We start from the raw sequence: 13,561 nt of genomic DNA on the forward strand, positions 1-13,561 counted from the left end.
ATTCTCGTCATTATTAAGTGGATAACTGTTGAACATTCTGAGACTATTGTGTGGATAATTACTGGACCTGTGAGCATCAAGACACCTAAAAGAAACCAGGGGAAATGGGGCAAGCAGAATAAGAGAGAACTTTGCAAAGGAAATAATACTTGCAACTCGGACATAAACAAACTTGCATAAGATGGGTCTATAATAATTCTTGTTTTCTAAATAAGCCCAAACCACCTTTGTTTCCTCAGGAATGGGTGACATGGCTGTGTCAAACTCCATTGGAAGCAATGTTTTTGACATTCTGATTGGCTTGGGGCTTCCATGGTCTCTACAGACTCTAGCAGTAAACTATGGTTCCTATGTAAGTACTATGTTTTTAGTCGCTTTTTTCTTTAAGTCGCTTTTTATGTTTACAAATTGCTACAGCTACTTTTGTGTGATATCGTGGTTTATTTTCTGTTTAACAAATAGCAAGCAAATAGGGGGAGTGCTGGACTCAAACATGATCAGGAGAGCCAGTGTGGTGTAGTGATTAAGAGCGGTGGACTCGTAATCTGGGGAACTGGGTTCGATTCCCCACTCCTCCACCTGCAGCTGCTGGGTGAACATGGGCTAGTCACACTTCTCTGAAGTCTCTCAGTCTCACTCACCTCACAGAGTGTTTGTTGTGGGGGAGGAAGGGAAAGGAGAATGTTAGCTTCTTTGAGACTCCTTTGGGTAGTGATAAAGCGGGATATCAAATCCAAACTACTACTACTACTACTACTACTACTACTCTTCTTCTTCTTCTTCTTCTTCTTCTTCTTCTTCTTCTTCTTCTTCTTCTTCTTCTTCTTCTTCTTCTTCTTCTGTGGTGTGGTGAGAGGTTGACTTCAACTCTTTGTCCTGTCCACAGACCCAGCTAGAATTGAGCATTCTTGCTCCTGCTATTTGCTCTAGGGTGAAATATCCCATTGATGCGATGGAAATATCCCATTCAATTCAGGATTAGGGCAGGTCCAAAGTCCCAGTCATGGTCCCAGTCTAGCTCGTCTTCCCTGTGTCAGCTATTCACTGTTGCTGTTGTTTCTATATATATAAAAAACCCCAAGCAAGACCAAACACTAAGCATAATGTCACACCCAGCTTGGTTCCGCATCCAACTCATTAGCTGTACACCGCAATGTCTAATAGGGACATGGGTAGCGCTGTGGGTTAAACCACAGAGCCTAGGACTTGCCGATCAGAAGGTCGGCGGTTCGAATCCCCGCAACGGGGTGAGCTCCCATTGCTCGGTCCCTGCTCCTGCCAACCTAGCAGTTCGAAAGCACGGCAAAGTGCAAGTAGATAAATAGGTACCGCTCCGGTGGGAAGGTAAACGGCATTTCCGTGCGCTGCTCTGGTTCGCCAGAAGCAGCTTAGTCATGCTGGCCACATGACCTGGAACTGTACGCCGGCTCCCTTGGCCAATAAAGTGAGATGAGCTCCACAACCCCAGAGTCGGTCATGACTGGACCTAATGGTCAGGGGTCCCTTTACCTTTATCTTGTCTTAGATTCTAAGCAATATAAATTACCTATAAATTACTATGAGTACTTAGTTTCATAGAAAGCATATGGTCAGTAAATAAATAAGCAACTATAGGTGTTATTCAGCCATAAAACTTGCTTTAGGAGGGGAAGAAATCTCCTATCTTGAAAAGATTTCCAGACAGCACCAAATATAGAGATAATTAGGTGTCATTGGGCATCAATTTATACTATAGGTTAGACCAGAATTTCTCAACCTTTGGTCCCCAGGTGTTGCTGGATTACAAGTCCCATCATCCCTAGCTAGCAGGACCAGTGGTGAGGGATGATGGGAGCCGTAGTCCGACAATATCTCAACCCAAGGTTGAGAAAGGCTGGGTTGTACCATCACTTATCGAGGTCTGGACTTCTGGGACTGGCATTAGGGTATTTTTGGTGGTGGCACTGAGGCTGTGGAAGACTCTCACCTGACCTTAGACTGGCACTGACATTGGCTAGTTATCAGGGTCAGTTGAAAACATTTCTCTTCACCAGGCTTTCTGATTAAACATCAACTATGACAATTGAAGTGTAGTATACATTGTTACCCACCCAGACATCATTTTAAGATAGATAGGATATACATTTTAACAATAAAGGGGGGTGTCTCTGATGACTCCTATGACTCAGAATCTCCCTGAATTGTTAATTCATTCCACATCTAATGTAACATATTCAACAAAGAGAAAAAAATTAATAGTGAAGCCTTTATATATATAATTCCTAGAAATTTATACAGTTTTATTAAAACCACAACATGTGAACATGCTCACAACTTAGAAGCTTGGAGTGACTGTTAGTGTTCTGTGGTAATTTCATGAAACCACATGACCGCAGAAAGTTTAAAATGACAGGAAAGATTCTTAGCAGTAATGTAGTGTGTTCTGACCTCCACCCACTGCAAGGATCCTGGCTAAGACTCTCCTTCTGACCACCCCAACTACCTTCCTCTGGGAAAGGGAAGCGGGGTGGGTTGGCTGTTGCTGCTGCTGCTGCTATTTACCGCTATTCTCCCTCTTATTGGCAGCTCTCTAAGTTGCATTGATTTTCTGTCCCAATTGTCATCTGTGCCAGTATGCCTTGTTTCTGAGCAGACTACAGCTTCTGCTCCTGACTGAAGGAGTGTTTCGGGTCACATTCCATTGTGCATCTCTCCTCCCAAATTGGCTGCTGAGAGGACACAGCCCCTCACCACTTCCAGAGTCAGCGCCTGTTGCTCCCTCTGTGATTCTCCCCCTTGATTCAGCCCTCTTACCCTTGCATGGACCCCATTCCTATGCAGGGCTGAACTTCAGTAATCTTCAGTAATCTCTTCTTCTTCTTTGGTGATCACTCGTAGCTGAGTAAGATTGTCTTCCATGAACACGGTCCTAACTGTGGGTCTGTAAGAGATTGTGGAGGCCAATTCTGGATCCACACATTCTTCAACAGTGGGGACATAGGTTTCTGGGCAGGAATTGATCACGGTGAGGGTTTGCCAAACATGCCTTCCTCTTAGCATGTTTCTCCCTTTCGTCCTGAGTTCGCCTTGCATTCGTGCTTCTTCAAAGTCCATGACAGCTTTGGTAAAGGCTGTTCTCCAATTGAAGAGCTTGCAGGCCAGTGTTTCCTAGTTATCGATGCTTATGCAACATTTTAAAGATTTGCCTTGAGACTGTGTTGGAGATGGTGTTTATAAGTGGTCCATGTTTCACAAGCAGACAGTAAGGTTGGTAGTACCATAGCTTTGTAAGCAAGCCTTTTGGTTTCCCTGCAAATGTCCCAGTCCTCAAACTTTAATCGGGAGAAGGCTGCACTTGCAGAGCTCAGGCGATGCTGGATTTCAGCATCAGTGTTGGCCCTTGTGGAATGATAACTGCCCAGGTAGGAGAAGTGAACAACACATTCCAGGATTGCACCATTAGGTTGGATTTGTGGCACTGCAGAGGGGTTCTTTTGTGCTTGTTGGTGCAGCACTTTGGTTTTTTGGATATTGAGCAAGTTTTCTGTAAACTTCTTTTAAGATATTTAAGATGGTTTGGAGGTCATCCTCTGAGTGTGTGCACACTACATTTTCATCAGCATACTGAAGCTCTATGATGTAAGTTATGGTAACCTTACTCTTTGCTTTTGGTCTACTCGGATTAAAGAGCTTTCCATCTGTTCAATATATGATTTCTACCCCAGTGGGGAGTTTCCCTTGGACAATGTGTAGGATCATGGCAAGTAAGATAATAAATAGAGTTAGGGTGATAACACATCCCTATTTAATGCCTGATCCCACTTTGAGAGCCATTGTAATCCACGATTGTTGCTGTCATGTTATCGCAGAGGAGCTGAAGGATGTTCACAAAGCAGCCGACTTTCAGAAGGACAGTCCACAGGGCAGTGCAATTTATACTGGCCTTAGTCAGGTCTATAAATGCTAATTTTGGTATCCCTGAAGTCTGCTGGGAACTCCTCTCTCTCCCAGATTTTTTCAATGAGCTTGTGAAGTTGTGTAAGTTCAATTCTGCCTGCTTTGAGGACTTTGGCAGGTATCCCATCAGGTCCGCTGATTTTGTTATTTTCCATTTGATTAATAGCTATACACAACTCTCCCAGATTTGGAGATACTGCAGGCTCATCTCTAAATTGTTTTTGCGGGATTTGTGAGAGGACCTCGGCAGCTATGGGGGAGTTGTGGTTAAGGAGATGTTGGTAGTGTTCTTGCAATGCAATAGCTTCTGTATCTTTTAGAAGTGTGGTGCCATCTGTTGGGCGTAGGGGGCATATGCCATGATTTATTGACCCATAGATGATCTTTGTGACTTTAAAGAAACTCTGTGCATCATGAGTGTGGGCTAAGTGCTGGATCTTTTGAGCTTTTTTTATCCACCAGGTGTTCTTTAGTTCTCTGGTTCTTCTTTGAACCTCAGTCTTAGCATTGACATGGGTATTTTTCTTAGTGGCACAGTTTCTATCTCTTTGTGTGCGGCCAAAATTTGGCACCCCCAAATGGATCTTCTCAATTATGGATCTTCTCAGTTTCATGCCCCCTTGGCTTGCTGCCCTCTGTGAGGGAACCACCCGCACCACCCTTAATCCAGCGCTATTCCTATATCTCGGAGCCTCAGTGTGGCAGGGATATGTCCCAACAACTCTATTCTCAGTAACTCCAAAATGGGACACACCATTCCACCACAAAAATTAAAGGATTCTGTCAAGGTTCTGAGGGTTTTCAGTTCTGATGCATTTCTCCATCAGGTGTGATTAGAGCATTAATTTGGGAAGCAGTGGAATAATGGCTGTGGTCTGTGAGCCCATATGGTCCTTGTCACAGACCTGCCCTCTCTTTCAACTCTGCCCCATATCAGTCAGGCTGAAACCTGAGCCCAGAGTGGCTCCTGAACTGATGACCTGAGCTGGGAGATGTCAGCGCCACCACCTGATTCTGTCTAAAGGAGGAAGTTCCAGGAAGACTAGTTATACCAGCTAAGGAAGCTTCGTTTCAGCATTAAGCCAAGGAGGTCTGGTGCCAATCCCTGACTCTTATTAAAGTTTCTGGACCTGGTTTGTTTGTCTCGCTGACCTAAGCAAGTAAGAGACCTGCTGAGCTACAATTAACCTTTCAGCATTGCACAAGAACCGGATTCAACACTGACATATTTTGACCAACTATGCCCTACTTCTCCTTTGGCTCATTGAATCCGACCATGCTCCACCCCACCCTGGCCCCGGGGCCTTTCTCCTTGAGTTGGCAGAAACAAGGTTTGGCACCAGCATATGTTGACTGAAGGACTGGGTGATGTGTGCAATTTGCACATGCAATTTGCATCAAAGTGTGGATTTATATGTGCCAGGTGTTAGGTGTGACACAGAATATCCAGGAAGCCATTGTGCTTAAGGAAAGAGAAGATGGAGCGGCTAAAATCCTATATAATGAAAGACATTCACTGTCTAATACTCCCTCCTCACATACAAGACTGTTTTTCCCACTGTCCACTCTAATAGGGACACTGTCATAACCATTAAATCAAGGTATTTGCCACTAGAGATGATCAGAAATATTAGCGGCAAGAAGGAATGCTTTTACTTGTATGGAATCTGTATCAAAATTGCTTTTGGCTTTAGCAGCACTGCCTCACTTTCTCCTGAACCAAATGCCAGAGTAGAAGTGAAAAATGGAGTGTGCCCTTGTTCCCACTTTCTGGTTTTTCCATTGCAGAAACTTGTTATTCCATTGATATTCTCTGTAAGTAGGACACCAGGGGAGACTCTGAGAGCCACAGGAATACTGAAATGTGTAGGTATGTGTACTGCTTTTTTCCTGGGGATACTCAAGAGTATGCAGTACAGTCACCTTTTTTTCTAGAAGAAATGCACTGGTTAAAAGAGTTGCACTTACTGTAACAACTTCATGGTGAGTACCAGCAGCCTTTTTCTAGAAGGAAAGCACTGGGAGTAATATTATTTTAATAAATGGAAGCTACATCATAGTTCTGGCTCATATGCTCGCTGGGATGGTGTCACTCTTTATCTGGTAAACGAGTGAAGATGCCCTTCTTCCTCCCCATCAGTATGCACATAATGTCATGTGTAAGCTGAGAGTACACACATCCTCCTCAAAAAAGAGAAGAAATGTTGTCCAGTTTGGCATTCTTGTCTAGAGTGCGTGGTGAGCAGGCAGAGGCATGGTCTTTCTTCCACCAGGTGCTGAGCTCTCAGTAGATAGAGCTGAGCCACAGCTCACCATCCTGATGATAATCTTCGTAATCTGAGAAGGCTGGTGGTCTTCTGGGAAGAGAAACCTAAAGAGCTTCCCTTCCCTACTACAAAACAGAAGAGAGCTTCCCCCTCATTCTTGGTATGAAACTTCCTGATCAAACTCTTAAGAAGGCACAGGCAGGAAATGTGGCCGACAGCGGCTTTTTGGAATTGGTTGCTTTTCTGCAATTCCAGCCAAGTCAAATTTTCATTGTCTCTCAGTAGTATACAGAATAAGAAGCAATTAAGTGATGCCTAGTGGATAATCTAGGCACTAATGTTATTTCCAGCAGGGGGAGTTACTGCTGTGTTGTTTTAGTCCTATTTTGCCATTCAGAGTGTGCATATTCCTGGTCCCTAGCAGGTTTTTCAACTATAGTTTGAGCTGCTCTGTTTAATTCTTCTGCCTCTACCTGCAACGTGGCATGTCAAGTTCACCTTACTGACACCCAAGGGGAATTTACGCTTTATGTGCCAACAACAAAAAAAGCAGAGTGAAATCTAGCCTTTGTTCCAGGAAATGCAGCTGTGATGTCGAGTGTGGGCAGCCGAACTTCCTGACAAAGTGCATTCCAGAGCCATAAAGCCATCTTGCCAACTGTCCCTGGGAATTTCCACACACACTCCAATCAATCTTCCCTAGGGAAATTAGCCTCTTTTGTTTACTTGAAATACTTTTAGATCTGACATCAAATGGAGAGTGCAGAGAAACAGAGTGATTCAGATTTTACTAAAAATGAAAATGCTGCCCCCAACCCAATTTCATCTCTTATAAGCACCATAACACCAGCACATTAAGTGACAAGGAAGAGATCGGGATATAATTTAATGCTTTGTCTCTTAGGAACTTGCCTCCTACCAGGTCAGATTATTTATCCATCTGTCTTGGTAACAGCAGGCCTACTCAGTCTGGCAGTGGCTCTCCAAGGGCTCAGAGAGAGGCCTTTTCCCCTTTCCCTTCCATGATGTTCTTTTAACTAGAGATGCCAGAAGCTGAACCTGGAATCTTCTGCATGCAATAGATGTGCTGCAAAAAAGGACTGAGCTACAAGTCTTTCTTTTACTCCCTCTATTTTACAATGGGTGTCTATAGAAATCTTTATCATGTTTCCTGGACTGTGAGTGATGAGCTGCTAAGTTGTCTCTGAGCACCTCCTGGAAAATTTCAAGCAACACTTTATCTCCCTGAGTCATTTGCATAGCCGTGGCCTTCTCTTAAAAATAAATCTTTTTTTTAAAAAAAAAAATAGTGATTCTGGTGGGAAGCCTACTAGCTGAAGATCCATGTCCTGTGTCTTGATAATTTTAGAATCTTTTGTGTGCTTATTATAGATGGAGGTAATGATATAACTTTGGCATCCAAACGTTTGCTAACTAAGAAATGGGTGAAAAACTGCTGCTGATGCAGTGTGGAAAATTATTTATTCAACTGGCAACACAGTAAATTACTTTAATGCAGAAAATTGATTTGAATTGCTCATTAGATTGAAAACAACTTTACGAAGCAGGGGAAAGCCCAGCTGTTGAACAAACAAGAGACACATTGTTAGTGGTACATGAACTTTTATCCTCCAAGTTATTTTGTGGTGACAGACAAATGCTTTTTCTCCCCTCTTTCTGTCCATGTGTCAGCCCAGCTGAGTAACCAAGATCTGGAACCCGTCCCGTCACCTTTGGAGGAAGAAGACTAGTTCTGCCCTGAGCCCTCAAATGGCACTTTGCCATTAAAAATATTCTTGTACTCTAACCAAAACAAAAACAAGCCAACCAATATTAGATGATGTCTTTTATCAAAATGACTCTGGGTGGGGGAGGAACCGCCACTCATGTTTAACTGAATTACTAAATAAATACACAACAGAATAATTCAATGTAAGGTCTGGAGACAGGCAATAATTTCTCAGAGGACTGAAACCAGTTTAAGGAAGTCTTTGCTTGCTACTTAGCATACCACACACAGATTTATTTGGTTGCCCTGTCACCTCTGATCAAACAGTTTGGCAAGTTTTATTTTTTTAAAAAAACAACTTTACGAACCTGAGGCAAAAGTAGGCCAAATTTGTATCCCTTTCAAGCTACCTTCAGTTGTTCAAAAAACTTATATCTCTCTAGCCTAAATGTGCCTTTGCAACTGCCTTTATTCTAACTGCACATTTTGAACTCACCTCATCCCCAGCTACTAATATCTTTAGGCAATATGTCTCTGTAGATACCCAGTGCAAAAATATGGTGCTTCTGCAGTGACTAAATGCAAAGGTGAATGGGCTCCTGTACCTTTAGTGACTGCCCAGACTAGCAAAGCTAGCTGCCTGCCCAGATTCCATACTTTCAAAAATTAGAGGGATCCTGCACCCACGAAAGAGGACAATGTTGTACCACAATCACGATGTGCCTAGCAGATACTGCTTGAAAGCCCCACCAATGATGCTGAGGGATGGGGATGCTTCTGCTGCTGCTGCTGGGGGTTCTTCTGTGATGGACGCTCCAGCTGCACCCTAGGGGACAGAAAGCTGGTGGTTGTCCAAGCAGTAATAGCAGGCCCTGAAGTGAAGTGTCATTCCTTGAACCTGCTGGATCCAAAGCCCTGTGGATCCTGGAAGGGACCCAAGCTGAAGCTGGTATAATGAGAGAGGGGAAAGGCCTACTTACCCAGCTTGTCCTGGCTGGTGTGAGGTGACAGGACTTTTGATGGGCTCCCCTTCCTTAGGATTGCTTGGTATGAGACTGTTCTACTATGTGCGTCCCTGCCATGTCCGTAGGGTCTTCCTAAGTGTCTCTTTTTTCAAGTCAAAGCCTCCCATCTGCATTATGGAGACAATAATACAGAGGTAGTACTGCTATATACGCGCCCCAAGCTTCCTCCAAGGAGTGGAAGGTGGCCAGCGTGGTTTTCCTAGGCTGGGCTGAAAGAGAGTGGGAGACAGGCTTTGGCCTTCATGTCCTGCTTCTGGGCATTTGGGTGCCGCTGCAAGAAACTACTAGACAAACTAGATGAGGGCCTTTGGTGGGACCCAGCAGGATAAAACTAAAGCAGCGAGTTTACAGGTTAGACTACTGCTGGGTGTTGTGATTGTTCCTGAATGTCCTCATGGAAGTAGTGACCAGGAATGAGTGACAGGTTTATTTATTGTTCCAGTTGCACTCTTTACCACAAAAATAGGACTGACCTCATTGACTAAGGCCTGTAGTCACCAGTAGGTTAGATAGGTTTTATACATTTTTTGTGGGTTTCACCTTCAAAATAGTCTGGAAGCTTCTTTCGATTCGGAAAATAGTTTGCAGAGTCCTGATTTGTGCCAATAGATCAAATCACATTATACCAATCATTACAACCAACTTTGCTGGTTATGGAATGGGTAGGCAAACTAAGGCCCGGAGGCTGGATCCGGCCCAGTCACCTTCTAAATCTGGCCCATGGACGGTCTGGGAATCAACGTGTTTTTACATGAGTAGAATGTGCCCTTTTATTTAAAATGCATTTCTGGGTTATTTGTGGGGCCTGCCTGGTGTTTTTACATGAGTAGAATGTATGCTTTTATTTAAAATGCAAATGGGTTATTTGTGGGGCATAGGAATTTGTTCACTAAAAAAAAAATTGTCCGGCCCCCCACAAGGTCTGAGGGACAGTGGACCGGCCCCCTGCTGAAAAAGTTTGCTGACCCCTGGGTTATGGTTTATTTCTAGGTTCAATTCAACCTCCCCCTACCCAAGTCATTCCTTCCAACCTCTTCAGTGTGGGCCTAGTCATTGGCTGGTGTGCATTAGAGACGGAACCTTTTTGGTTGTAGCACCCATAATCTGGAACAGCCTCCTAAGAAAGGCATACCTGGCCTCATTGCTGCTCACTTTTATTGAGAAACAAAGACTACCTTATTCCTGTGGGGTTTTGCCAAATACTGCCCTTAACAAGGTTTTGGCAACGGCTGTGGCTGGCTTTAGAATATCTGCTATAATTTGCTCTTGGTCTGATTATTATCCTATTATTTTAAGGAATGTGAGGTGCTGTGATTATTATGGAAAGGTGAGGTTGAAATGCAAAGAATAAATAAATAAATATACATTCAGAAATCGAAAACAGCCAGCCCTGCCCAATTCTGTGGATCAAAGGGCAGCAGTGTTGCTTTGAATACAATATTCCCTTTGGTGTAAAAGAATGTGATATAATGGTCTTATCTCATTTATATCTATGAGATTACAGTTTTCTGCTGTGTAGTGATTATAACTAGTTCATTATAATCAAAGTGGAGACAGAATTCTTAAACAGTTGCATTAACTTTTCAGATTCATTTAAACAGCCGAGGACTTATCTATTCTGTGGGCTTGCTGCTGGCGTCAGTTTTTGTTACTGTAAGTAGATCACAATTTTATTCTGAACTTTTAAGATAGTAGCAAATAGTGAAATAAAAGCTTAACCCCATTTTGGTGAGGCATGTATGAAATATGGTGCAGTTGTGGAATGTAGCAGTGTGTGTTATGATAAATGTAATGGTGATTCATGGGCAGCATCTTCCAAAGACTTCTAGTGCCCAGAGGGTCTGCTCAGACCAAGTGGTAGCTCTAGAAGTGATGAGGGATTTCTAGGAGCAGGCTGGCAGATCTAGGCTGAGGTGGACTTTGGGTCTCAAATTTCAGCGACGCCAAAATTTGAAGCCCCTTTCCTTTCTCCTTCGATTCTACATCATAGTTGTGCTGCCCTTGAGGCTCCATGCCCAGTGCAACCAAACCGGTCACGCTCCATTAAATCTACCTCTCATCTAGGTCAGCTCTACATCTATGTGAAATTGTTTTATGCGCCTCAAGAAAAACATTTCTTATTGTCTATTTGCAGGTGTTTGGTGTTCACTTGAACAAATGGAAGCTGGACAAGAAGTTGGGGTGCGTGTGCCTTCTGCTCTACGGCATCTTCTTGTGTTTCTCCATCATGACAGAATTTAATGTCTTCACTTTTGTGAATTTGCCCATGTGCAGAGATCACTGATCATGTGGATGGACTGCTGAGAGGCAATTTCCTTCTGTACCTGTGCAATATGAAACATGGTTGGCATCTCCAAGCAGTGGGGGTGCCTCATGAAGGCCGTGAAGTACACCTCCTCACTGTTCATTGGGTCCTCTTCCTGTTTGGGCTTAGCTCTTTCTAAGCCACTCCTTCACACATACAGACATACACCTGGAAACCTCCTGAATCGATGTGAAGATTTACAAACTCAGATACTCTAAACAGTGACTTGCAGTCTATATGAACTATCTTCTACCTGGCACTGAGCCAGAGAAACTGAACTGCCACAGTTTCTTCTTTTTAACTTATTTGAAGACTAATCTAATTTATGAACTGAGACTATAGCTAGGATACAAAGAAGAGGTACATTGCGTTGGGTGCTTTCTGAGGAAAACAGAAGGGACCTATTTTATTCCGCCACCCCCCTCCAAGACAAGCTTTCTTGCAACTTCCTTACGTTTCTGAGTTTTCAGTTTCATTTGGAAGATCCAAAAGTCACAAATGGCACTCAGGGAGCTGAGTTCCAGGTACTTGTTAGTAGGAATGGACTTCATACTTTTTGAAAGAGAGCATGGAGGTAGTACAACATGGCTTCCTCACAGGAAGTCATGTATTGCTCAAAGCTATTTGAGAGGAACCCTAACTGAATGCAGACTATAGAACTGAATGTTGCTACCATTTTATTCTTGTCATCAGAATTTGATTGCTAAGTTGTTTGTTATAATTCCAAGCAATAGTTTTAGGCTGCCTACTCTGGAAGGCTAACAAGGTGGAGTTCTGGTTTTTAACTGTCAGTAATCTGAAATGCAAGGTCAGAAGCAAAGCCTGGACTGACCTTTTCGTGATTTCTCAATATTTCTAGTTTCTGTAGCACTTTTAGATTGAAAAGTGCTTTGCAATCCTTACCTTCTTTGCCCTGACAACAATCCTGCAAGGTAAGTCACTCATATTCCCATAGGGAATTTTTCTTCAAATGGTGGAGCTGAGGCTGAGCGAGAACGATGTGCCAAAAGCCGATGAGTCCGTTTAGGGCTGAGCCAAGGCTTGAACCAAAGTAGTCTGGGTTCAACTCAGACCTCAGGCTACTGGATTGTCAGATGAGCTCTCAATGTATTGGAGACTGGGGAGTGGGGAAAGGGCATGTAAAGCTATCTTTTTAACTGAGAGGAGAACATAAGCACATGGCACACATTTTTTAAAAAGTTAGTTATAGACACTGGTTTCTGAAAGGCATATTTTGCACATATATTATTGCTGATGTTATCATTTGCCACTCTGCAAAGGATACACTGGACCTGGGTAGGGTTTTTTCTCTCTTACAGATGCATCTGGCACAATATACTGGGAATTTGTCCTGTGTGAGCTCCATTTCAGGAGCACTTCCAAGTGAATCGTGTCATCTACCTAATACAAAAGTGCTTAGAATTCATTCTACGTCCTCTTGGAGGTAGGGCAGGGGGGGAGGAACAGGGAGGAATGACGATGACACTTTGAAAACTGAGTATTTAGTAGCTGAGATGATTGTGAAAGATTTGCCATTCAGCATTATATTGGCCCTGCTGTCTTTGGTGCAATACTGCATTTATCCGTATGACAAATGCATTACACCTTGGTAGAGCCACTCATCACTGTCACAGCTTCATAGTTGTCCTGCTGGGCAAATGTTTGAGGTATATTTTGTCTATGGTACAAACAAAGGTCATTATTAACAGAGAAGCAGCAAGCTTGAAGTGTTGGGGTTAAAAGCATGCTCCAGAGTAAAAAACCTATCTACCCACTGGTTTGCACTTTTACACTTGATTATTTTAAAATGAATTTCCTTGGGATAAATGGTGTGAAATAAAATTTTCTAATCTGCAAACTCCCTTCACCCTAGCACCTTGCTTTATCTTACGATATCCACAGTGAGCACCTAGTAGTTGGAGTTTTCCTTGTTTCTTGTAGCCACATTCATGGCTGATCAATGGCCAGCCTGGGAGAGTGAATCCCATAGTTCAATGGAGAATGGAGGAGATGGTTCATTTCCCCTCCATCGCCACCACTCTCACAAACACACACACACATACTTTTTTGATGTTTGCATTTCTGTGTCAAACAACTTCAGTAACATTTGTTCAAGTTGTACAGTAGGCCCACAACCTACATGGGAGTTACGTTCCAGGGATCCTATCTAAAGCCATAATCACATAGAGTCAAAAACCTATTGGGTTCAGTTGTGGGTGGGATTGCCAAAGTCATTTTTCCTGGAAACTTGCCCACTTTCCACCCCCTTTAAAAAAATTCCACGCGCATAAAGCTGAAT

The 13,561-nt window shown here is 43.2% G+C and overlaps 1 protein-coding gene across 3 annotated transcripts in view; it reads left to right on the top strand.

The window, feature by feature from the left end:
- Positions 1-13,120, top strand: part of SLC24A3 (solute carrier family 24 member 3) — a gene marked incomplete at its 5' end in the record, with an annotated part of 160,708 nt that extends 147,588 nt beyond the window's left edge. For all 3 annotated transcript variants that reach the window (XM_081917825.1, XM_081917823.1, XM_081917824.1), the window contains 3 exons: positions 240-352; positions 10,545-10,610; positions 11,092-13,120. In XM_081917825.1, the coding sequence (XP_081773951.1) occupies positions 240-352; positions 10,545-10,610; positions 11,092-11,241 (329 nt within the window). In that variant the 3' untranslated portion in view covers positions 11,242-13,120. The remainder of the gene's footprint in view (positions 1-239; positions 353-10,544; positions 10,611-11,091) is intronic.
- Between the last annotated feature and the right edge of the window lie 441 nt (positions 13,121-13,561).

The sequence above is a fragment of the Podarcis melisellensis genome, assembly GCF_964234715.1.
Source record: "Podarcis melisellensis genome assembly, chromosome: 7".
Lineage (NCBI taxonomy): Eukaryota > Metazoa > Chordata > Lepidosauria > Squamata > Lacertidae > Podarcis > Podarcis melisellensis.